The following is a 26,649-nucleotide window of genomic DNA, read 5'->3' on the forward strand; positions in this document are numbered from 1 at the left end:
CTTCTCTTTTAAAATTGGAGTGGTTATGAATCATCCGATTTCCTGCTGCAAATAAAGCAGAAAAATCCGGAAGTAATTGTGTGACTAGCATTAATGCAGCTTTGCACGGAGGAAGCATGGCAACGTTAGCAGTCAAAAGTGATGTATTGAAGACTTACAAATATTGCTGTTAGGTGTTGTTTCAAACAGTGAAAATACTTTCTACAGCTATTTAAGTCGGTATGGCTTAAGCTTTTATCAGCATCGCGTTCAGACAAAAGGGGGCCATGAAAATCAGTAGTGGTTCACTAATCAGATAATACTCTATTCTTACACCTTCTTAACTATAGTTTTGGTAGTAAGAGGGGCTTCAAATGAAGGCTGACGTGAAGAAATCTTGCAGCTTTTGCCACTGGTAGTGTTCTCAAGAGGGGAAGAAAATGTCTGGAAGAACACAGGCATGGTCTCGTAGTAGCGACTGGAAGAAGTTTAGGGAGTGTTGCTCTGCTCATCACAGAGCTGGAACAAATTAACTGTGGGTGTAAGAAGGGCACTTCATGCCCTGGAAGTATCCTTGGTAGTGCTGTGTGTTACGTGTGAGAGAGTCTGCACAGCTTTATTTTGCTGCTAGGATAGTGCTTAGACTTCATCTGTGTCCCATGAGACATGCTTTATACTAGATGCTACCTGCATATATCTGCACTAGAAGGAAAACCAAACAACACTATTAGCCTGCAAATTGGTTGAAATGATGGCATGCTACTGTTAAAGACATTCAAAGAGGGTTTTTACTTAGACCCCCCCCTTAAAATTCATACTGCTTTCTTATTCTCTGCTTGGTGAATGTTGGAGGGATTATGGTGTTTCTGAAGCTCTGTCCTCACTGAGGAGAGTCTAAGCTGCCATCAAGAGGAGTGAAATAAGCTGAGTGACAGTGGGCACAATTTCTGTTTTGGCAAGTTGTACAGCGTATGATACAAAGCAATGGTTATTAGTAATATGTACTTAATGAACAATTTATAATAATCTCATAGACAATTGATACTCATCTGTTTTAACCATATGGGGGACCTTATTTGTATAGAAACCAAATTCTATAGTACTATCCCCTTGAATTCTAATTTTATTTCTTCTGTCATTTTTGGTTTATTCCTTCTTAAGATGATGAATGTTCTTTTTGAATTTCAGAGTAATTGGTCCGGAACCTCCCATGATTCGGTCCAATCAAGGAGAGTGGTCATTTCTCATAACATGGATAAAGCACTGAAAGAGGGTGAGTCTTAACTTGGACAAAGGCACATTAGACTTTGAATATCTGTTGTCCTCTTGGCAAAACATGACTGCATAATATTCCCTGTTTTCTTCCTTTGTATAAAATAAGTCTTCCCAAGACATCTGTAGGAAGTAATGTGATGTTGTTTTTGCAATGTAACTGATATCTTGTTATTTTAATGAATGTTTTAATAGAAATATATTACATTAGAGTCCATAATACTTGTGTACAAGCAAAAGGGTGGTATTTTAAAGACTCTTGGGTTCTGCTGAACTGATAAATCCTGTAGACTCTTGCAAATGGTCTTCCCATTAGTCCAATTCTTGCCATGAAAACTGAATCTAAAATCAGTATTTGTATTTCTGACAGATAGAAACTATGAAATCTGTGGATCATCAGTACAGTCACTGGGCTTTAGATGGGCTTTAGATATGGACTATGACTGTATGAATGTAAAATATCTTGTTTGCAATTCTGTAAAATAAAGAGTAACTACTACTGCTGCACATGTTTTTTCAACTGACTTCTGGTAATACAAAATGTAGTAGAATTTGGGATTGTGTCAGTTAGAAGCAAAAAGTTTTTGCCTTCTTACTTCAAAGTTTATACTGGGTTGGAGCTTAAAGATGGTTTGGGCGGGCGAAAACCTAGCTTATGAATTGAAAGAAGAAAACACGGAGTTGTGTACTGTCACTTTTAAGATATATTTATAAAACTATGCCATTTCAGTTTTTAATAAATAATAAATATTTTTTTCCTTCAAGTTTTCTTTTGCAGCACTGTTTTCTTTTTTGTGTCTGGAGACTATGATTTAAAATTAATATTGCTTAAAACAGGTTAGTTATGAAAAGTTCTTGGAATGTGTGATATGATATTTTTAAAGCTATTTTAATGAATAGCTGTTAGGATATAAAAAATAAAATAATATCATTTCACCTACTATGTCACATTTCTCTGAACTACTATAACATATAATTAATCTGGAATCAGTCAGATTACAGGATTTGCGATGATGTGAAAAGAATAGTAGCATCCAAATATCACACACATAAAATAAAGACAGACAAGTTATTTGCTGTATTCTCTCATGTGCATACTTTACATTTTGAATAAAACGCACTGGAATTGAAAAGAAGCCTTGCCATTATCAGCACAGAATCTGAGGTAGTGTGGTTATCTGGAGAGAGACAACAGGTGTTGTGGAATAATTTGGAAAGACAGATGTGTTACAATTCCCTCTTGTTGCTTGCACATAGGAGTAACTCATGTTTCTGGAAAAGATGTAGAAGCTGTCTTCATCTAAGGTGGATTGTATGGGGCCTTGAGCAGCCTGATCTAGTGGGAGGTTTCCCTGCCCATGCAGGGGGTTGGAACTAGGCGATCCAACTCAAGCCATTCTATGATCCTTTGATTCATCCTACAGATGATTCAGTTAAATGCATGAGTCCATCCGTACTCAGTAAGGCTGAAAGAAAGTTACCAATATTTAAACAATTACTTTTGCGGAGTTGAGGACTTTCTGTTGTGACAGCTTACTTGCCTTTCTGCTATTTCTTTTCACAGCAGATTTTACCCTCCATTCTTACTCTGAATTTTGGAGAGCAAATTTGTCAGATTTAGTTGCATTTCTTCCAGGCCTAAGTGACTAGCAAAGCCAGCTTCTCCAGTATGCAGTTTGACAAGGATGGGACTATACTTTACCACATGTAGAATTCAGCAAGCTGTTTGGTTTTGGAAGGTGTCTGAGTCAACTGAAGTTTGAGATGCTGAATGAGTCCCAAAAAGAAACATGAATGAAATGATCAGTCTGTATGAAAATAGACAGGACACATTCCTTGCCCTGTGGCAGTTCTGAAATTTGTAGTTGTCTTGACATTATGCTTTTTTTTATTTTTCACAAGTTGATGGTTAAATAAAACTTGGTTACTAATGATAAAATAAAAGGTACCGTCTGTGTTTTTGTGTCCTTAAAAGCCATATTTTAATCCTAATCAATCTTACATTGAGGATTAAAGTATTTGTAAATCACAGGAATTTTTGCCAACTCCTTGCTGTCTGGATCGAACATGCTATTCAACAAAATGCTTTAGAAAGTCTTGTTTATTTTGTTAGGAGACTTTAAATTATCCTGGGATTTTAATCTTGGGGACCAGTTCAGACTTCTACTGCCACTTGAGGTTTTAACAGGTTGTAACATTCAGTGGTGTTTTGCTCTGTTTTTTGGGTTTTTTCATTTTTTTTAAAACAAGTGTTATTTCTCTCTACATTAACATAGATATGCAAGGAAGACATTTTCAGAGGAGCTAGCATCACCTAATTTTAAAACTTGCTATTGCTTCTTATGAAATGACAGCCCTTTGGTTTATACTGTTAGTTCCTAACTGTCTTGTGCCCCTCAAGAATTGCCTGTTGGCTCTTACTCAGTCATGCCATGCTTTTGCTGGGGTTACAGCCAGTCTGTGTGGGCTTTCCCCTCTGAATTTAGAGTACTCCTCCTTTACTGGCACTGTTCCCTGAGGTTCTGTGGTATGTCTTGCTTCATAGACTGTCACTTGCTTTCTGCATTTTTCTTGATGTTCTCATTACAGTCTGTTAATATAGTTGGAAGGATAGATATCAGTGATCATCCTTAGTTTTAATTGAAGGATTCATGCATGTTTCCATTTCAACCATCAGTCTTCACAGTAAACTTAGAAACATTACGGTGCTTAGGGTAATAGTTGCCTGGGTCTTGAATAGCTTCTCCTCTTGCCAAGGACACTGTAGCAGACTTGTTTGGAATTTTCTTTCTACAGTGTTGGGCAGTAAGTACCACCAGGAAGGACCTTTTATTTACATTGGTTTATGTCTTAGTTCTCAACTCCTTTCCTATCTCCCATTGACAATAGAGTAATATAAAAGGACGTTACCTCAGAGTGCCACTTCGTTGTTAATTATAAGATACTTGCATAAGCTGTAGGTACAAGGTGAGGGAAAGCTGTGAATTAGTCCTGCTGGTGTGTGGGGTGTTTTATGAAATCTAAGTGCACAAAATCAGAATGTTATATAAGGATTTTCCTTCTTGAACATCACAGAAAGAGAAGGCCTTTGGTTTTAAACCTGAGTCCCTTTTACCACCAGTAGTACTTGGGTGACTAACACTGAATGTGTTTTCTCAGTATTTTTATGCCTTTTCTTGGTAGATTTATTTGATTCCTCTTTGTCCGTCATTTATCTTGCACAAAGAAAAGATTATTCACTTTTACAAATACTTTTATCACAGAATTGCTTGGTTTAGAAGGGACCTCTAGAGATCACCTAGTCCAACTCCCCTGCTAAGGCAGGTTCCCCTAGAGCACATTACTCAGGGTAGCATCCAGGCAGGTCTTGAACATCTCCAGAGAAGAAGACTCCACAACCTCCCTGGGCGGCCTGTTCCAGTGCTCTGTCACCCTCACTGTAAATAAGTTTTTCCTCATATTTAAAGGGAATTTCCTGTGTTCCAGCTTGTGCTCATTGCCCCATCTCCTGTCACTGGGAACTACTGAAAAGAGTCCGGCTTCATCCTCCTTGCACCCACCCTTTAGATACTTACAGGCATTAATAAGAATTCCCCTCAGACTTCTCTTCTCCAGGCTGAAGAGTACCAGCTCTCTCAACCTTTCCTCCTAAGAGAGGTGCTCGAAGCCCCAGTCATCTTTTTTGCCCTCCACTGGACTCTCTCTAGTAGTTCCCTGTCTCTCTTGAACTGGGGAGCCCAGAACTGGACACAGTATTCCAGATGTGGCCTCATCAGGGCAGAGTAGAGGGGGAGAATGACCTCACTTGACCTACTGGCCACACTCTTCCTTATGCAACCTAGGATGCCATTTGCCCTCTTGGTGAGAAGGGCACATTTTTGGCTCATGATAATTTACTATCTACCAAGACTCTCAGGTTCTTCTCCTCAGAACTGCTTTCCAGCAGGTCCACCCCTAACCTGTGTTGGTTTAGCCTTTTAATGCTTCTTGTTCATTATCTGGTAACTTCATGTTTACAGCCCATATCATATGTTAGTTTAGGAACATAGGAACATGCCTCTTAAGAGACATTGTGCTCAGTCAGACTCATGCTACTGTTGCACACTGTACTGTTTGGGCTGAGAGTTGTACCTATCAGTAGATGTACCTGCTGTGTGTGTAGCTGGTTTCCCAGGAACTGAATTTCTTCTTCTGTTTTTATTGTCCCGTATCCTTTGATCTTTTTGTTAGTGTTCAAAATCAATCTTTGTCTCTACTGCTTTTGTAGGCAAATGGATCTCCACATTACTTACCTGCTTTACTGAATCATTTATGAGTAAGTAAAAAATGGCACAGGCCAGAGCACGAATCTCAGCAGAACTCCACTAATTAAGTTCTTCTGTGAAAACTGGCTATTTCTTAATTTCCGGTGTTTCTTAGCTCTTAAAATATTCATACTAGAGAGCCATCTCTTTTCTTAGAGTGGTTTTTCTTCCTTCCACTCTGTTGATGTGATCTTGTTGAAAATAATTTTTTTTAAAAAATAATTTTTCCTGCAGAGTCATAAAAATTATTAAAGAAGCAAATATCAGGAAAACTAATAAAAATACACCAAACAGTGTAGAATGGGAGACTGTTGGGGTACAGCCTGACACAGCCCTCCTTTCACACAGGGGCTGTACAGCCATGCACAATGATAACATCTAGACTGTTAAAGAAACATGCCAGTTTCATGGAGTTTGAATAATACTGTAAAATGCAAGTAAACCAAGGAATGCTGGTGTTTTTCTAAGCTCAAACTTTAACAAGAGACAGGAATCCAGAAATGACTGTGGCTAGTGTCAGAGGCAGGTTCCCAGTCATTGAAGTCTGGGCATTTACACAGCAATTTGCCAGCCTTTAACACCATGGTCTAAATAAACATTTAGTGGGAATGAGAAACTTCAATAAGTAAAGATAATGTTAAATATAAAACCTCATCATCTTAATTTGTATTGTATAGCTAAAAGGTAATAAAATCTAAAACACAGTGAGTGAATAATGTCCTTTATCTCTTGAAATTAAGAAGCTAGTATCTTGAAAATTACAGAGTTGCACATTCAGATTATTTATTAGTAATTTTTAGGGAGTTAAATATAGGAACTGTAATATTTTAGTTTGATTTTTGAGGATGAAGTAAGGTGGGGTTTTGCCTCCTTTTTCTTTTCCTGAATTGGCTTTTGGAAGAGAGGAAAAAGTATTAGCTGTAACGAATAGCTAAACATTTAACATGTACTTCTGTAGAACAGATTTTTGCCTGGGTCCTAGCAGTGGTATAGTCGGTCATTTTTTTTCATTACATTTTTTATTGAAAGTACTTTTCCTTCAAGTATAGCTTACCATATCATGCATGTTAATTATGTTGTTATAGTAGCACAGTATTATAATAACACTTCTTGGCTGTTTGGTGGCTTCCTGATGCAGAATCTTAACACTATTTATATTAATATTGCATTTCTATTTTGCAGATTGTGATGCTTGCTGTTGTAGAATAACTCAAGTCAGAATTGTAACTATACATTTGGATTTGACTGGAACTTCCTAGAAATAGTTCTGATCTCTCCAGTGATTTCTGGAAAGATTATGTAGTTCTTGTTTGATACTTGGAAGGCTGCATATGCATTTGCATAGCGAGAGTATTTCAGACGTGATTTTAATGATGCTTGGAGAAAAGAGCTAGGCATTTAGTCATTGTTACTTGTATTTCTATGTTACTTTTCATGAAGTTGGGTAATGAATCTTAGCAGCGTAAAAGTTGTTCATGAAGGGCTGCCAATTGCAGATTTTAAGCCAACCCGACCCACTGGCTCTTGTGGTGCCACTGAACCTCTGGATGATTGGATGTGGAAGAAGGGAGAGCAGTTACTGTAGATCTGTGCAGGGTTAGTAAAGAAGGAAGGATCTAGAACGGTGTCCTCACTAACCTCCAGACAAGCTTCTGACTGTCTACTCATAATGTTCTCTTAGTTTACAGTCTTTAAAAAGAGTAATTGAAGACACTCAACTTCATGTTAACACGGGAATGACTTGTAATCAGTTTCTTCAGGTCTTCTGAAGTAATTTAGAAAGTCCAGCAGAAGCTTGCAGTTTTGCATCAAACTCATTGCTCTCACCGTATCTGTTTTGATCAGAAGAATTTTGTTTTATGTTTGTAGCAGCTGAGTTAGTGGCATTAAGGTATTGTTCTGCTCTTCTTTTTTTTCCTTTCTTGACTTCTAACCAGTTATTTCCAGTGTTTTAGGGAACAAGCACTGTAGGAATGAGGGTGGATGCGTGAGCAGATTTCTTCTCTGAAGGAAGCAAGCTGTGCTCTGTAAAATTCTTACTTTTGTTTCCTGTATTTCTGTGGAGTGCTGAAAGTGGCACCAGCTGCATCAGCAGGCAAGAAAGTAAAGCAGCAACAGCACATCGTGGTCAGGATGATGTACATATGAGGCAGTGCTTTATCCCAGCACAGACTGCTGTTAGTGGCTGTGGCTGATGTCTTTAAATACTATTTTTAAAAACAATGTTAAAAAAACTGGCTCACTGCTTGCCTGGGCATATATTCTGGGCTCTCAAATACCCCAAATTTTATATAGAATAGCAGTGTTAAACTGCTGTGATAAAGGAGGGGCAACAAGGCTCAGAGGTGACAGGGAAGTTATATGAAGGGTGTAAAGGAAGAGAGTTATGAAAGGTAGGTGCAGGAAAATATGGTTTAAAGTGGGGCAGGTAATCCATTTAAGATGTTGAAAGTGTGTAACTAGCAGAGAGGAAAAACAAGTGAAGTATTCCATACTTCCTCAACTTAATTTCTGGTGGTGATTGGTGATCTTTTGTCTTGGATATTGCTGCTAGATACCATGATTCATTCATGTTGATACACCTAGATGAAGAACTGTACCATCACCTTCCTGTGTCTGAGCAGGAGTCATAGAATCACAGAATATAGAATGGTTAAGGTTGGAAGGGACCTTAAAGATCATCAGGTTCCAACCTCCCTGCTATGAGCAGGGACACCTCACACTAGACCAGGCTGCGCAAAGCCTCATGCAACTTGGCCTTAAACACCTCCAGGGAGGGGGCTTCCACAACCTCCCTAGGCAACCTATTCCAGCTCCTTACTACCCTCATGGTAATAATTTCTTCCTGATGTCTAACCTAAATCTGTCCTCTTTCAGTTTAAAACCATTACGCCATATCCTATCACTACACACCCTGGTGAGAAGCCCCTTCCCAGCTTTCCTGTAGGTCCCTTCAGGTGCTGAAAAGCCGCTATAAGGTCTCCCTGGAGCCTTCTCTTCTTCCAGGCTGAATAGCCTCAACTCCCTCAGCCTGTCTTCATAGTAGAGCCCTTTGATCATTTTTGTGGCCCTTTTCTGGACCCTCTCCAACAGCTCCATGTCTTTCCTATGCTGGGCTCCAGAGCTGTACACAGTACTTCAGGTGGGGTCTCACCAGAGCAGAGTAGAGGGGCAGAATCGCCTCCCTGGCCCTGCTGGCCACGCTTCTTTTGATGCAGCCCAGGCTGTGCCACTACCATAAAGGACAATAAAAAAAGGTTTTACAAATAAATTAACAGCAAAAAGAGAACCAGCAAGAATCTTCATCCCTTATTGGATGAGGAGGGGAACATGGCAACCAAGGATGAAGAAAAGGCTGAGATACTTAATGCCTTCTTTGCCTCCATCTTTAGTAGTCAGACCAGCACCACAGGCTTACACAGACAAATAAGATGTACTTTTGATACAAAAAGTCAGGATGTTTGGTAAAGAAGCTGCTCGGCTAATCAGAATTTTAAGAATTATTTTCCCCCTTCTTGTTCAGTTATGCCTATGGTCAACCTGAAATCACTGCTCCTTCTGCCCTAACTTTTTCCCCATCTTGTTGTTAACTGCTAAATGTGTCTCATGTATGGTCCCTGGACATCTCCTGCTCCCTCCTACATCTCCAGAGACATTTCCTGTAGTGAAACATCAGTAAAATGGCAGCACACAAATGTTGTCAGAAAGAAAAGTCAGAATGGTGGAAATGGTGTTGCCATGGGACTTGCAATTACAGTGATCTTGGTTATTGCTGTAGATGTGATTGTAATACCTCATCATCTTTAAAGTTTGTGTTGTCTCAGTAATCTTCTACTACTTTCTTATCTCTAGCTCTTCTGTAATCCTATAATTTACTTTTGCAGCGTTATTCAGTGTTGCATATGTCTTTTGAAATCCAAAAATCTTACCACCTCACCTTTTAACTGTGTCTTTGGAGTGAAGGCTGTTGAACTCAACTGTATAGAGGGCTGGTTTCAGCCTTGATGCAGTTGGATTAGATGATAGTTCGTATAACCAAATCCACTGTTGAGAGATAGGCACTAGTTTGAGGTTTGTGTGTAGCTAGTAACCTGACTGTCAGAGCAAATCCACTTACAGGCTTTGCTTTGCAAAGTGACCTGTAGTAACCTGTTAGGTGCAGGTTTCTGTAACTTCGCCAACCTTACTTTCTTTGGCAATAATTTGAAACCCAAAGAAGAAGCTAAGAAATCTGTTACCCATCTAATTTTTTAGGGGAAGGGTGGAGGAATATATTTTTCATATCTTGGTGTGCCTTTCCCTTTTGCAGTTTTTGCTATTTACTGTTTTGTTTCTCATTTCAGTATTTGACTACAGCTATAGAGATTACATCCTGTCCTGGTACGGGCCACTCAGCAAAGATGAAGGGCAGCTGTACCAGCTGCTATCTGAAGACTTCTGGGAGATGGCCAAGCAGCTGCGGCAGAGGTTGAGTCACATTGATGTAGTTAAAGTCGTCTGCAATGATGTAGTGAAAACTTTACTCTCACACTTCTGTGACCTTAAAGGAGCCAATGCCAGGTAAAAACGAGGCTCTGCATTTCATTGGAATTTTCCATGTCTCTCTTTGCTTTCAGATGTGCTAAATCAAAGCAATGAAGAGTGTAGGCTACTGATAAAGAAATCAGTTCAAGCTTATTACCAGTTTTAGAGATAAAGTAGTCTTCAGGGCATCTGTAATATCTGTACAAGAAACATTTGTCCTCCTTTTCACAGAGTTTGGGTTAGCTGCTGTTTCAGATTCATCCTTGAATCCTTTCCTTACGGTAGGAGGTGGGCAATGTGAGCAGTTCCTGCAAGTGGGAACCTGCAAATGGAGAGAGACAGGCACTGTCTGAGCAGTCAACAGGCAAGAAGACACTTGTTTGTAGTTTTCCCAGAATAGCAGCAGGGTTAATTCCCTTCAGTTGTCCATTTCTTCTAACCCTGGGAGGCAATGCCCTGTGGTTTCTGTAAGTGGCCTGTCCTGCAGTAGCAAGATTTTTCTACTGGAAAAATTGTTGACTAGAATTTCTTACTCTGTTTTAGGTTATCTTGCTAATTCAATTAATTTTCTTTTTTGGCAAGACTCTCGTTGTCCACTTAAAAAGGTCAACTGTCCACTAAATATTAGAGTTGCACCCAAATTGTAATTGCAAATGAGCGTTCTTAGTCTGTGCAGTTCCCCCATCTCAATGTACAATTTGTGTAATTGTGCATGGAATTTGGGCTTATCTCTAAAGTTGCTTTATCTAGTTAGGTCCCCATATTTTTAACATCCTTTCAGAGAAAAACATCCACTTTTTTTGTCAGTAACCAGTCAGTGTGTTGTCTGTTGCCACTCACACTTCTTTCTGCTCTGGAGTGGAAGACAAGGTTAATGTATTTGTAGTAGATGCCAGCTTTATGTAAGCTGATATGTAGGAAATAGTGACAAAAAGAAACTATAGGGTGGTTACATTCAATAAATTAATTTGTATGCACATTACAGTAAACCTTGCATTAGATTCCAGATACTACTTTCTTTCAGCTCTGGAACATGGTAGAAATCTCTTGGTCAGATAAAGCTCCTAAGTGTGCTCCCTGATTTTTAAGTATTATGCTTGCACTTGCCCTTTATTGCAGTAGAGCACTCACTTTTGGGAAGAATTTGATTTGAAGAGTTAAAGGATAAGGATTATTTATTTTTTTAATGTGAGTATTTTCTTGTTTCAACCTGAGGACATAGAATCTACAATCACAGAATTATTAATTACTATTAATGCTGTTTTTTTCATGAGTTTCCTTATCTACTGAGAATTTGACCACTTCTTCTAGGTGTTTGTTGGATTGTTATTTCCACTATGTAGAGCTAAAATAAATTATCTTGGGTATTTTCCAGTTAGCTTTTTCACTTTGGAATGGTAAATGCAACTTAGTGCTGGATAAGGCAGGCTGCATTAACGTGGTAATGAAAAAAATCCTATCAAAAATTAATGTGGTAGTGGGTTAAACCCCCCCCTACAAACTCCACAGCTGTAACTACAGGTTTGGTGTAGATTGAAACCAGACCCATAGACTGTTGTTCACATTCTGCAAGGCTGTGAATTCACAAAGAGGAAGGTCTGGTTTTAATGATGCTGCATGATGCAAAACATGAAGCAGTAGTCTGTCTTCATGCTACTCATCTGAACTTGCTCAAAAAGTCCAGAGGGCTTAAATGCTATGTGTGTATTATCCTAATGTTAGTTGAAATGTGACATTGTGCTTATACACTAAAGGTTGAATTTGTAGTGCCAGGTGATCTAAGAATGTGGCTAATAAACCTGGAAGCACAGCCAAAGACTGGTATTTTTCTTTTAAAGAGTGTTTGTAGTTTTAAGAGTTAACTTGAATTTTGTACTAAAGTGCCTACTACAGTAGTGTTTACTGTGCTAGAACCTGCTGACGTTCTAAGCTATAAATTGAGAACTACAATGTAAGTCACTTCTAACTTGGAAGATAGTATTTCTTGGGAAGCCTGCAATTAATTTCTATATTGCCACAGTTCAAACACAGAAGATCATTCTTCCTAAGGTAGGGAACCCAGATATCATCTTGATCCCTTTGACTTATCTTAATCATTGTGAAACTCTGCTTAGTAACAAACAGCTCCAGGTAAATGGCTGGCAGAGGACGTCAGTTGAGGAAAAATGCTTTCCTGAATGAGAGAGACCATGAAAAGAGGAGAGGCCACTTCCACACTGGCCAGTGGGAGACAGGGAATCAGAAGGAAGAAGCCTGGCAGCGTTAGTGCTTTTTTTATTCTGTCTTCTGGCTTTCTTTAATGATGACTGCCTTTTTCCTGTACCTGCCAAACACTTCTACAGAGAGAAGCTGTAAGCAAGACAACTCCCATATTATTCCTTTTACGTGCATCGCTGGCTTGTACCTTGTTGTCCAGTTGGGGCTCCAAAGGATCCTGTCACTTTTCAGATACAAAATATGTGGCAATTGAGAATATTTTAGATAGGAAGCTATATCATTCTGAATATTAGCTCCGTGTTCAAATGCATTATGATACTTCTTCGTGTGAAGTATTAAGATAGTTTACAAGTTTGAGATATGGAAGAACAATCAGGTTTGGATTTATTGGTAGAAGCTTGTTTCCTCTGTGTTGTACAAAATCAGAAGCGCATTTATAAAAGGATTAGTCAAGTTCATCCTGCAGGGTAGAGTGGGTAGTATTTGACCGTTCTTGTTTTATAGCAGCTTTTATCCCTTTATTCCATTATATTTCATTTAAAGGTCTTTCTTTGGCTACTTTAAGCAAACTGGATAATGGCAATGTAATTTTATGTGATCAAGGATGAACAGTGAGCTGAGTAAGGTGGTGTGTAGCACTGGAAATGTTCATGTTGGTACGTGGGTGCAGCGTTGTCCATGGTGGAAATAGACTTTCTTGGGGGAGAGCAAGAGGCAGATACTCCTCTGGATGAAATGCACAGCCTGTGTCATAAGGACTTAGCAAAGTGAAGACAAATAGTGAGTGTCTTTCTGTGAAACTGTCCATATGAAAGGAAGAGGAATTTCCCTGTGGGCTAAGAATAACAACATCAAATATTACTACAGAACTGTTAACATTTGATGAATAACATCCTATGCTGGTCGTCTCTAAACTGCAGTGTAGGCAAAGTGAGATTTAGGCAAATGGGATTTGTAGGTAGCTAATTGCCTCTTCTTGAACCTCCTGACAAGCAGTACTTTTTGAATCACATCTCAGTGAGAAGAGGTCACAGTGACACAGATTTATTTTCTCCTACAGCTTTTGGTTGGGAGTGTCCTCTCTCTGTCTTTAACTTACAGCTGGGCCACCTTGGTCCCAAAGTTAGAGGAAGAATTGGTTTCTGCAGTTATGGATATGGGGTGGTGCAGGCTGCTTCTGGCAAGTTGACTGTTAAATGACATCTGATGGGGTGCTCAGAAGTGTTTGTGTGTGTGTGTGCCTGGCCTTGCAGCCTAAGTTACGACTTAGCAAAATGGGTATATGGGGTCTGCTGGCTACTCCCAGTGCTGGTTTGGAACCCGTATATAAGGGCTCAGAGCTTTTGGCAAGTGTGAGGAGTGGGGAAAAATTGTGGGGAAATTGCTGTTTGAGTGATAATATGGCAAGTAATTTGGGGATTTAAGTTTGTATTGTACATGTTTTGATAATGTTCCTTTTGATTTTTATGTAATACTGACAGGCTAAGGAAAGAAGACAGCTCAGTTCCTGATTTTCTTGGCCCATGTGAACACCCTTGCATGTATAGGATTTATATTTTTTGTGACTATGATATGTAGTGTGGTAAGATACTCAGTAAAAATAAAACATGCTGCCACCACAAGGTGATCAAGAGCAGATTGGTGCAAAGGGAGCTCAAGCACTTGAGATGTAACTTGGTTAATCTTATAGATTGTGTCCAAGTTGAGAGGAGAACTACTAAACACCTCCCACAGTTCTTGTTTTGCTTTTGTAATTCCATTTGCCACCCAAAGAACTGCTTATCACACTTAGTCTCTGGAAAGGAGCATCGAGAGAATTAGTATGAATTTGTAGAAGTTTGTTGCAATGGGAACAGCTGTCAGAAAGTGCTGAGAACAAAATAGTCATGGAATCCAAGGTCTGAGCATGTTAATAAAGTTAACTCATGGGTAGCACCAGGTCTAAAGCTCATCATTGCCTTCTAACTTCTAGTGCTGATATGGTCATACCATAGCTTGTAAGCCATTCATACATTCTTTGGGTCTGTTACCAACATGACATGTCAAATGCTTTTTCCTGACAACTGTAGAAATTTTGGTGTTGGCTTTGTAATTTGTTGTTGTTCTTTTTGGGTTTGATGTAGTTTGTTTTCAGAGCGGTTTTCTTAGAAGGTGCTTTTTTCAGGTGTGTTTATGGTGCTGGCTTTTAAAGGTCTAAATTTGTTAGATCAAGCAGTTTTTGTTCTGCTGTGCTGTCAAGAAACCTAGAGATCTGAGCACAATGTGGGTGAAGAGATGCAGGCTGCATGTGGTTCTGGTGGTTCCCAGAATCAGTTTAATGAAGGCACATGGTAGGTTCTGAATGTACTGATGAAAGTCATTTAGAGTGAGTTGCATGTGCACTTCAGCTCACAATTGCACTGACTGAGGGGTAAATGTAACAGCAAGACCTTCTCTTGAAAGACTAATTAGAGAAATAGCAAGGCTGAAGGGAACATTCTGTGACATATTTATTTATTTATTTAAAGAGAAAGTACTCTTACATAATTTCCTGTAGACTTGTTGTTAGTGTTTATTTACAGACTTTTTTTTTGTATTTGTAGTTTTGGATTTTGTTTTTTTTTTGTTGTTGTTGTTGTTTTGTTTTGTTTTGTTTTTTTAATATAATTTACTTGATTGCTCCTTGATTTCAAAGAAGAGTGATCTTGTTTGTTATCATTAAGGTCCTGGTCATGCATGTCCTAATCAGTGTGCTTATTTTGGTGTCTCTTCCCTGTGAACCAGTGGTACTGCCAACTCCAAACCTGCAAAGTCCCAAGTTGAATGTGCGTTGTAAGTTTTAACTTTGGGGTTGGCTTTTAATTTTTTCCACTCCTTCTAGGATTAATTTTGAAGCTTCTCCATGCTATCATGAGGGTTGAGACTATATAAAAATAAGGACAATGCTTCATGTCAGGAGTATATACCTGACCACAAATACCGAGTCTTTTAATACTCAGTCGTAATGAGTCTTTACAGTACAGGTAATTACCAGATGGTTCTCATTGAAACTGTGGGTATCTAGAGTAGATTCTAGATAAAAAGAGATACTTACATGAGGTCTCTGTACTGTGAACCTTGAAGCCTAGTCACAGATGATAACAAGTATTACAGAGCTCCTGTAGGTCCTGTATTCCTGGGAAATGGGGAATTTTTGTTAAAGATATGTTGTTATTGGCTCAGAAATGTTTAGTTTTAACATAGGAAGGAAATGATGGTATTTCTATTATATTGATAATGTTTTAACTGCTTGTCTTCAGGAATACTAAAGCAAATCTGCTATTCTGCTTTCCTTTATGAAGGGCTGGATGAACTCACAAATTTGAAGCAGTAAGGGATAAAGCAAGTTTGGTCCCAAAGAAAATGACTGCCTGGAACAGACCCGATACGAAGGAATTTGCTTTGGCAGACCCTGCCTGTGGATCTATATTCACAGCCCCCTGCTTAATCTTCCACTGGTTTGGGGGGCAGGTGAAGGAAATCACTTTGCTTTCTGACACTATGAAATAGCATTGGATGGTGTTAAAATTCAGAGCAGGCTTAAAAATTTTGTTAAATGCAAATTAGAGAAAAGAATATTAGGCAAGGTTAAGGTTGGCTTTGTAGCTCTCAGGGGAGTGAAGAGGGATATGACTTCCAAGTATAGTTTGTAAAGCTTGAGTTCTGTCTACTGTTCTAAATCACTGACAGCACCTGCATCTTGATACACCAATATGTGTCACTATTACTTCAGTCTTGTTTGTTCAAGAAGACACAAATTAATTAAGTTGCCACTTGCCATTGTTTTTCTCTAGCCTAAAGCAGATTAAATTATCTTGGTTTACAGAGCTTGGGTCATGCCTGTTTTGGAACTATTTACTAGAGAGCCACATTTGTATTAGTTCACTGCACACACTTGTGCTCAGAATTTATGGATAATTAGCTGGCCTTTCAAAGCTTTTTCTAGAAATAGCTGCACACAGTTTTAGTTGAGTTTTCTGTGATTACTAAGTGACCTTTTGTTTTGAAAATCCAATGTAAGTGTCCCATAATAGCACATATTCAAAACTGGATAGGAAGAGAAATAATGCCTATGTTACTATTTGGGTTTATAAACAGTGCTTAATATCTTTATTGACACTGGAGAGTTGTAGCAGCACTCTGCTTTGTTTACATGCATGCAGATTGTGGTTAAATTTCTAATTTTTCTGTTGGTCTCTACAAAATGAACAGTGCTTTTCTTTACTCTTGATGATATTGCTATGATGCTGAAGATGTAGGTTTTATATCAAGCCTTAAGAATATCAGGACATCTTCACTTCTTCTCCAGAATAGTAAATAGTCATGGTTTGGTGCCTGAGCAGTGGTGTTAGTACTTCCATGATTGCCTTTTTTTGTGGGTATCATTGAAGGGGAAGACTAAGTTACAAGGTGTGCTGTTTCCTGGCCAGACCTTTTGTTGACACATTATATACTTTCCCTGCAAGTTGATCAGTGCTTATATTGAGGTAAAAGGAAGTGTAATGCTTCATGTATAAATGCAAAGGAGGATATAAACCTGGATATCTTGTCTGTTATACCACTGGCATACCAATATGTTCTGTAGCTGTTAAGTCCCCCCTCAATCTTCCTCCTCTGCTTGGTTGCCATCTTATTTCTCTTGCCCAAACAGCAATGAAAACTGCAGGATTTGTTGACACAAGTGTTCAGCACTGATATGCAAGGCTTGTTTAGGGTTGAATATCCTGAAGATTTTGTTTCTCTGTTCTTTTAATGAAAATCTGGTGGGTTTCTGTGCCTTCCCTGTTACTTTTTGGATCACATTTTAGGTACAGTTTAGCCAGGAAAGCAACTGGAGGAACTTTCTTCTAGAGAGTCAGGTCTTAGGTAAAGGAGACAATTCCAGAAAAAACGGAAACTTCTTAAATGGTCTGTCAACTGGAGAGTATGCAACTCCACTCCCCCCTTGCATTCCTGTAGGCAGGAACACATTAGACAAATCAGAAGGGTAAGAATCAAATATTTGCTTTATACTTGTTTGTTCTATTCCATTTTCTGTTTGTGTTCTGTTGACCTTGTATCAGAAAAGTCCTGGCATAGGTCCAGTTCAGCCAAGCTGTATGTATTGGCTGTTTACTTGGGAATGAATTTGTACAATAGGGACACAAAGATGACGAGAAATTACTTCTCTTGCAGGGATGATAATATAGGTGCAGTTAATGCTCCAGGGTGTTTGCAGTCCCAAACAGACGGGCACTCCTTAGGAGACTTACAGAGAGGTATTGAAGGCCAAGACTAATTTTAGCTTAGTGAAATTTATATGCATTATGGCTCTTTTCTGTGCTTTGCACATGTTATGAAAGTATAGCTTGATCTAATCACTACACAAATAAGGTAAGAGCATGCAAAAGGGATGGGGTCTGTGTGTTCACAGGCAAAAAACCAATCACCTCTTGCTTTTAATTCTAACTCTGTATCCTTGTTAATACAGAGGAATCAGTTGTTAGGAGAGGTTAGTTTGCTGCTAGCCAGCTGATGTTCTGTGTAAGTCATTATGTTTGCCAGCATTTTGTATGTGCTTCTGGCTGTGTTTCTAAGCAGCTGACTTTGGGTTGACCAACCTGTCCAGAAAAGGAGGACTTTACTTCCCCAGTAAGAGGTGACTGTACATAAATGACCCAGACTTTCTGTCTGCTGGTAGTCTGCCTGGGACGTGTCTGGTTTTGGAGAAATAATTAATGCCTTTAGGGAGAGACTGTGGTGGGGAATGTTTGATGCAGTGCAGAGAAGGCTGTAGAATATGTCTGCAGTATGCAAGAGGAATGGAAATTTCTGAGGAAAATAGCTGGATATTCAGCTACCAGAGAGGAGAGATCTTACCTGAACAGGATAAACAGTTTTCTGAGCTCAGTCAGCTGCAGCACCTGTGCTGGTGGATAATGAAGACTGCACATCATCTTCATAAACCACTGCTTCTTAGAAGAAAAGAATATTTACATCCAAACTGTTCCAAGGGACTTGTTTTGAAATTTGTCTAACTTGTAACAATTTAATCCTTCTTCCACATTTGAAAACAAAACACTTTTTTTGGGATTGAATAAGATGCATCAGTCAAGTTGAAAATAAATGTTGACTTTACCTTTCTGTTGTTCTGGAAATTAAATAAAAAACTAATTTTGATCACCCTGAAACAAATTACTTTTATTATTAGAACAGAATTAAAGCTGTTATTAGAGTATTGTGACTATTCCAACTTATTTGCTCCTGCCTGACTAGCAAAAATCAGTTGTTACAAAACGCTGCCTGTCACTATGGCCATATAGCACTGCCTAAATCAAAACTTCTGGTTTGACTGTATGCAGTTCTTGGTCACTTCTTCATGTACAGAGGCGGTGGGCTTGGAGCAGCTCTGTGAGCAATAACCAGTTGACTCTAACCAGGACAGCATTTTCCAGCTCTGAGAAGGAAGCAGGCATTATAGACAATGGGAAGAAGCATTGGTTTGAGATATGACAGATCTGAGCCTTTGTAAGACTTCTGAGCCTTATGCTGAACACCAGCCCGGGCTGCCTTTGGAACTGACCATGGTTCCTCTGAAGTGTCACTGTGTCTATCTTGCTGTAGCCACTGACATGGTCACCTTGCTGTTAAACTGTCTATCTGTGATTGGATCACATCAGGCACGTTGCCATGAAGGAACTGCTGGGGCACCTTGTCTCTGATTCTACAGCTGTTTTTGTATAAAGAAAAGATGCTGCTGTGGCCTGTGCTGAGGAATTCCTTTGGCACATCCAGTCAGTCACATTCTGAGAAATGCAGAAAACCCTTAGCACCTGTGAGGAGATGAACTGGTCAGTACTGGGCATAAAATTAAGATGGGGAAGTTTGCTCCCTGTTTTTTTCAGAGCTGTGATCAGAAGATCAGCTTGTGGGAGGTCTGCAAACAACACAGACTCTGCTATCATGGGCTTGCTCATCCAACAGCATGTTGCTGTGCATGTTCAGTGGTGCACAGCACCCACTCAGTGCTTTGTGCTGCAGCAGAGGCATAACCACCACTTCATTGTTAGCTCTGAAGTACTCTCTCTTGTCATCTTCCCAAAATGTACCAACCATGATTACCAGGAGCATAGAGGACCTATTTGCCCGTTTGTTGGCAGGAAAAGGAGTATATTAGTATAATATGTGACTATATAGTATAGCACTATACCTGTTCTGACTGTGGCCATGTACTTAGTATAAGTTAGGAGCCTTATTCTTTCATCAAGGGCACAGTGAAAACAGCAAGAAATCTTGGATTTTCTCCATCCATTGGCATCTGGCTTGCATAACACTTATAGTTAGGGAGTGGATGGTAGTGAATGCCATCCCCAGCAGGCTGAGAGTGATGCTGGCTGAGAGTATTCTCCTACTTCTTCTGGAAGCTGAACCAGAATTAGCCAAAGGCAAGGATCTGACTCCCCTGAAGGCAAGCAAGATGGACCCTGACTCCAAAGCATTTAGGATGATGGAAGAAAATTATGACTTTGTTCCTTAGTTAATTTTTTTTTTATCTTTGTTGATTTGTTTGTATATAACGTGGGCATTTTCCAGCTTCAGCCTGCTGATCAGAGGACTCAGGTTGAGGCAAGTTCTCTTGTCTCTTCTCTGATTGGTTCTCTGAGCTCTGTGTAACTGAGGTGCTCTGGTCCAAGCAAATGTTGTTACTTGATTTGGCCATGAGGTGACTCACCAAATCAGTGATCTGGCAGAGAGGTAACTTGGATGGGCCTTAGAAGATGCAGATTCAGACCTATCATTCTCACCAGAGCCTAAATTCCAGGGCCTCTAACTCCCTCTGGGGTGATCATGGTGCCCACAGGTGTATTGTCCCAAAGACGGGGTTGCACATGCTGAACATGGCAAGAGTATTTCTATTTTGGCAGGTGAAAACATTGACAGGACAAAGGAATTTGGAAACGTATCTTAACATCATTAAGAAAAATTAGCAGGATTTAAAAAAATATACATGGCTAAAAGTGTTTCTTTACTGAAATTACTTATCCAAAATCCATTATCAGGTATTTTATCAATTAGCGACTAATGGTGATGCAAGTGGTATGTAAGTTCTTTTTCTTTTTTCCTTTCTTTTTTTTTCTTTGTAGGCAGGAAGATCCACTGAGACCTTTTTTGCTGCACCCATGCCTGAGGAGCTCTGATGAAGAAGTAAGATTCCTGCAAAAATGTTCTCAAATTCTGGTGTGTTGTCTCCTATCCTCAAAGGATGTCCACTCTGTCAGCTTGCGCATAGTCCTTGCAGAAATCCTTGCAACAAAAGGTAGATCAAAGATCAGAGATGATTAACCATTTGCACCTGTACAATATTAGTAATTCCAGACTTAATTATGTATGTCTTGATGCTCTGCTTTTAAATTCTGAAATTGAGTTTCTGTGATAACCAGTAAGACACTTTATATTCTCAAAATGAAGCATATACTTACTTGACTGTCCTGTCTTGATGCCAGATTGTTTAGCACCTTTCAGGATAAAACACCGTTTGTCCATTTAATTTGTTTTTTTTTTTCAGTTTGTTTTTAGTTTAGTTTTGGTTTTGTTTTGTTTTTCATAGAGAAGCACTTTTCAGTCTTCCACAGCATTATTTTTAGTGATTATATGAATAATTCTGCCCTTTCTGTTTTATTCAGATATGTGGAATCTATAGACTTAAGGATGTGATTATAACTGAATCATGGTACTAGATTTAATTAATTCTTTTAGACTTCAATTTATCCAGCGTAGTTTTTTAATTGAGGGTTTTCCATTTTGCTTTTTATTTTATCAGCTACACTTTCATCTGATTATAAATTCACTGTTCATTTTCTATGTTGTTGAAGTCAAATGCAGAATTTATGAAGTCTCAGGTGTATCGTGCTTGAGTTTAATTTCAGTTTTCGTTTATAGTGTCTGTAATGTCATAGCCTTCAAGGCACACAGCAGAAAGAAGAAAAAAACTTGAATTTTCCAGATAGAGCTCAGCTTTGTTAATGTACATCAATTTGTATAATAGAATAAACAAAGGGTCATATCAAGAAGGTAGATCCGATCTCAAATGTACTATTTAGTCCAGAAGACTGATTTTGGATTTTTATCAAGTTGCATATTTACTTTTGCCTTTTATTTACAATTTTCTTCTAAAGGACAGCAGTAACTCTTCAGTGTAAGGATTTTGTTTTAAAATGTTTTTCCTCTCCAGTACTGAAACCAGTGGTGGAATTGCTGAGTGATCCAGATTATATTAACCAAATGCTGCTCAGCCAGCTGGAGTACAGAGAACAGATGAATGAGCATCAGAAGAAAGACTACACATATGCTCCTTCTTATGAAGAGTTCATCAAGCTCATTAACAGCAGCTCTGATGTTGAGTTCCTGAAACAACTGAGGTATTTAATGTTTCACTGTAGCTCATTCAAAACTAAACATGGTTCTTTTGCCAGCCTGCTACTGAGATTAAAATTAATTTTGATTTTTCTTTTTAAGTTCAATTTTACATTTATCTTTCTTTTGATGAAGCAGAGGCAGTAAGGATGATAAGCCACAACATGAATTAAATCTCTAATATAGTCAGCTTTTTAGTTTGATGGCAGAATATGTTAAAAAATTCTGCTTTGTAGTACATTGGAGATGATTGTAATGTTGAAAGGCATACCAGACCCTTATTTATATCTTGCCTCAGGGAGTTAGATAAAATAGTATGTTGAATTTCCACTAGCATGTGGTTAGCTCCTCATTATCTTTATGAAGTATGGTTGGCCATGTGGTCTGGTGACCATGAACCATAGTGACTTTACAGACACTGGATGTTCAGGGAAACTTGCTGTGATGGAATGGAAAGACACGGAAAGAGGGGTTTGAGTACCATCACATTTTACCACTGGATCAGAGGTGTCCCGGACTGTTGCAGGGAGGTTTTTCCCAATTGCATCCTTCTTAAACATGTTAATGAACTCTGAAGAATTCTTTCAAGACAAAAAAAAAATCCCACGGAGCTCTTACATATCATTAGTTTGTTTGATGTTCCTGTTTTCTAATGCAAATAACCCCTGCTTGCTTTGATAATAATCCCCCCCAGTCTCATATCTTATTTCCTTCAATCTTTCATCATGACCTGAGCTACTGCTTGCATCTCAAGCCTGCCTGCCAAAGCACAAGATATTTATGCTTGTCTTATCTTTTTATCAGAGCTGTTTCTCGTCTGATTGCTGGTGTAAGTGAAAGGATAAGGAACAAGTGACTGGGAAGCAGGGAGCAGAGGTGCCACTGTTATAGGATCTTCCTAGATGTCCTGAGTTGGTTTTGTTGAGCACACCAAAGCTTTGGAGTGTTTGTCGTAATTATTTTTCACCAACCAAAACTGGTATTTTTTCTTCTTCCCTGACTCACTTCAATTGCTGCTGCAGCTCAACTTTTTCTCTTCCTAAATGGAAGAGAATGCAGCAAAAGCTGAAAAGACAGAAGCACATTGATCCCATTTGAGGCACTGTGTCATCTGTCGTGACCCAGACCTTCTGCTAGACTTGGCTTCATCAGGCCAAGTGATGGTTTATGAAGATGGATTATGTGGGCTGCATAAATAACATCTAACTTTCTTTTGTTCTCTTTGATTCTGAAAACCCTTGCATTTCTGAGATACGAAAATGCATTTAGGTGACAGTGAAATGATTTTGTTGCCTGGCTACTTACTGCTCATCGGCAGTAAAATTTGCTCTTTACTGTTGGCCAGTGTGCCTTTCCTGAGAGCAGAAATCAGTCTCTGTTAGGCTCTATCTAAAGCCTAATTGACAACATATTTATTAGCATAATCACACTAATGGATCTGCTTGTTTCAAAAGAAACCCAGCTCTTCTGTTGTTGTTGTTCAGGCACATTAATGCTCAGTGTGCACTCTTTTTAGCTGATAGGTCACTTTAAAGTGTGTTCTCTGATATCAGATAGCAAATTTGCTTTATGAAATAATGTTATGTTTGCTGCACTTAGGTTTTTTCTTTCTAGCTCCTAGAGTCCAATTACTGTCGTCTTGGGATGTGTTCCTCTACACCCTACATAATGTTGATCAGTCTGAGCTGATCAGTATTTGAAAAGTCTGAGAAAAAGTATCTTCTTTTCAAACAGAAACAGTACTTGATTTTAGAAGCAGTGCTCATCCTTCCTCTGGTTGTGTAGACCCAGTTTCTGGGTAGTTGTTTTTACAGTGTTCCCTTGTTAGAGGAGGGTTCCTGTTCAGTGTGTTCTTCAGGACAGTGGGAGCACCTGGAGTGAGATGAGTCTTACCTATAGTTGAAGCTCAGTAGTATAGTTTGCAAAGCTTTCATCATGTAGCAGTGGAAGTTTACAGATTTATGCCAAGGAGACCAAACAGTGGTTCCTATATGAATGGGGATAAAAAGGGAGATATTTTAGGTGAGCAAGCTAAATGATATTTCAGGTTTAAAATTACAACACTGAAACACAGAAAAATCTGCAAGAAAGGTATTAAAGAAGAGGAAGCAAGTAAGCCATTGTTCAGTTACCACTGAGGAACATGTTTAGAGTCTGTTGGAATGACAAGAGAATGGAGAGAATGCTTTCACTTATTTCCTACAACAGATAAATTACTGTTATGTTGTACTTAAATGTTTCCCAGTTAGATGCTATTGTGGGCAATAATATTCTGTTTATCAAACATTCTTTTTCTTGTATTTATTTGGAAATAGTTTTTCAGTGCCTGTTCTAACCCAGTGCATGGCATTTGTGAACTCTAAGCCTCCTATTACTCCTAGCGTTGCCATGTAACATCTTGGTAAAGCACAGATAAAAGTAGTAACAATTTTCTGTGTAGGCTTAGCTTTGAGGGAGATTTATCCCAAGGCACTACAGTTGCTGGGAAACTGGATTTTTTTGGCTTTCTTTGAAACATCCTTGCCATGCTTTATCTTTGCAGATTAATTACTATCTACTTACTAAAATAAACATGAAATAGATTGCTCAATGAAAGAGGCTATGAAGCACTGTTAAACAATTCCTCTGTAGGACTCTAGTTAAGAAAGCTTGGACTCCTGGATGCTCCTTGATGTACTCGCATGATGTTACAGGAGAGAAGTCCTATAAGGCATTTTTCCAGGCTGATTTCATTAGTAAAGTTTTGCTATGCTTCCTTGTGATTAGAACCAGGCATTTGCTCTGGGTTAAGTAGGGAAAGATCCCTGGCTGGATCAGTGGAAACCTGTGGGTGAAGGGTGTTGTTGCTGTTGGCCAGGAAATCAGAAAAGAGTAGGAGGGCTGTGTATGTTGGATCTCCTTGTAAGCCTGTGTACCAGCTTTCTGCTTTGCAAATAGCTCTCCCTGAAAGGGTAGTATGTACTAGGATTTCCTGAATCTTTTTTCTCTCCCTGCATAGAAGCACTACTGTAAGAAGAAATAGTGTATTAAATTTCTGCATTGTTTTTATGGACTTTATTTTTAGAACTTACTTAAATTATGCGGGAACTACTTATTAATTTCGGAGATTCTTTTGAATTAATGGTTCATTAATGTCTATGGTGAGCCTCTAACATTTGGTCACTTTATCTCTTAGCAGAACTTCTCTCTGTTGCCTTTTGGAACAATCCCTTTCATTTTTATAAGGAACATTTGGGGAGCTTATGTTTGTGTTCATAAAAAGTAATTTGTTGATTTCTGAGGAGCTGTTTTGGTTGTGGTTTTTTTTATTTTGTTTGTTTGGTTTGGTTTTTTGTTTGTTTTTCCCTTTCGTACCTTTCTTTTTTGAAAATCTGGTTTTGTTTGGGTAGGAAAAAAACCCAAACCAACAAAACTTCCAGAATACGGACCATTGTGTGGTTATCTGTGAACATTCTTTACATCACAAATGTGAAGTCGCATCCTTCAAGGTTATAGTGTTTACCTTTATTATTGCTTGTCATGAAGGGAGGCACAGTTTTATTCCTGCTTTATCAGGCTTCCACAAAACGTGTTGTCTCTGTTTCTTTTGAGCAGAAAACATTGAACAGAGAAATTTCACCTTTGTTTCCCCTCAGAATTAAGTTAGTGTGGATAAATTTGAAGTAGATAAATAAGGAAGGAAAGTGGGAAAGTGTATTTCTTCCACATCAGATGTGGAAGAAATTTGCTCTGTCAGAAGACTGGAAATAAAAGGTGTGATGAGTTGAAAACATCGCTGAGAATAAATAGTGATAAGGAAATAAACTGATGGATAGTTTAAATTCTGCTTTCAGTATCAGCATTATGTTTATTCTGTTATTTATTACTATAGCAGCAAAAGGTCACTACACAATTCATGGTAAGAAAGACTATTATCACTGGCTGTGTCATCTTTCACTTAAGAAATGAGGGAAAGAGATGCATATAACAAAGAACAGGGAAGAGGTAAGAGTGGGAAGGCAGAAGTAATGGGGATGTGAGCCCATGATTGGTCCAGTTTATCAATTACAGTTCACTTCTTGAAACTAAAATTAATAAATCACACTTCAAACTTCCTTATATGTTTACTCTCCAGCACCACAGAATATTTGGAACAGACTTTCAGGGAGACTGGGTCATGGTCTGGTAGTGTAGCCAAGGTGGTGTTTCTTTGGTGCAGTGTTGTACAGAACTCTCATTGAGTAGTTACAGGCAGAGCCTAGTACTTAGGAATGGATTAAATAGTATCCTTGAGGATGTAACTCGGAGCATCTGTCTTTCTTAAGGTAATATGAGGAGGAAGAAAAAAAAAAAGAGATGTTGTATTTTACAATATTGATAATGAAAACATGTAGAGCCTGAACATAAAAAAAATGGGAGTCAATTTGGAAGGAAAAAGTTGCATGGTGGAAAATACCTTCCATCTGCAGTATTTACTTGATTGCCTGTACCTTGTTTGAGAAATTTATAATGTTCACAGTTACCTTACAAAACCTGAGAGAAGTGAATGGGTGTTGTTGACCCAAAGTCCAAGCGAGCTGCCCAGAATAATTTGGGAATTAACTGTGGGAGTCCTGTACACCAAAATACCACCCTCACTATGGTACTGTACTTTCTCTAAAGGACTGGGCAAGAGCTGTGGTGGTGGATGGAAGCAACCAAGATACAGTAATGGCAAAAGGAAATAGAGTTTTAAAAATTAAAGCTTTGCAAACAGGTTCTCAGGTGTCAACATGGTAGTTGAAGGAGTTGAGTAGAGCAAAGATTACTGCAGAAAAAAAAGCAATATAAACTCTGGAAGTGTATTTGTGGGTGTATGTTGTGTGTGTAAAACTATGTCTGTACAGAGGCAGATGCAAATCAAAATCCTGAAGGAGTTATAGGAGGCAAGAGGAATGGGGGAATTAATTACTGTTTGTTGGTG

The 26,649-nt window shown here is 38.8% G+C and overlaps 1 protein-coding gene across 1 annotated transcript in view; it reads left to right on the plus strand.

Annotated features, from left to right (window-relative positions):
- The first annotated feature begins 1,230 nt into the window (after positions 1-1,230).
- The window catches only part of SNX25 (sorting nexin 25), a 69,070-nt gene continuing 43,651 nt past the window's right edge, over positions 1,231-26,649 (plus strand). Inside the window, exons 1-4 of the mRNA XM_010002456.1 lie at positions 1,231-1,252; positions 9,899-10,115; positions 20,438-20,610; positions 21,526-21,712. Coding sequence (XP_010000758.1) covers positions 1,231-1,252; positions 9,899-10,115; positions 20,438-20,610; positions 21,526-21,712 — 599 coding nt within the window. The remainder of the gene's footprint in view (positions 1,253-9,898; positions 10,116-20,437; positions 20,611-21,525; positions 21,713-26,649) is intronic.

This window comes from Chaetura pelagica, unplaced genomic scaffold, assembly GCF_000747805.2.
Source record: "Chaetura pelagica isolate M959 unplaced genomic scaffold, ChaPel_1.0 scaffold67, whole genome shotgun sequence".
NCBI classification, from domain to species: Eukaryota; Metazoa; Chordata; class Aves; order Apodiformes; family Apodidae; genus Chaetura; species Chaetura pelagica.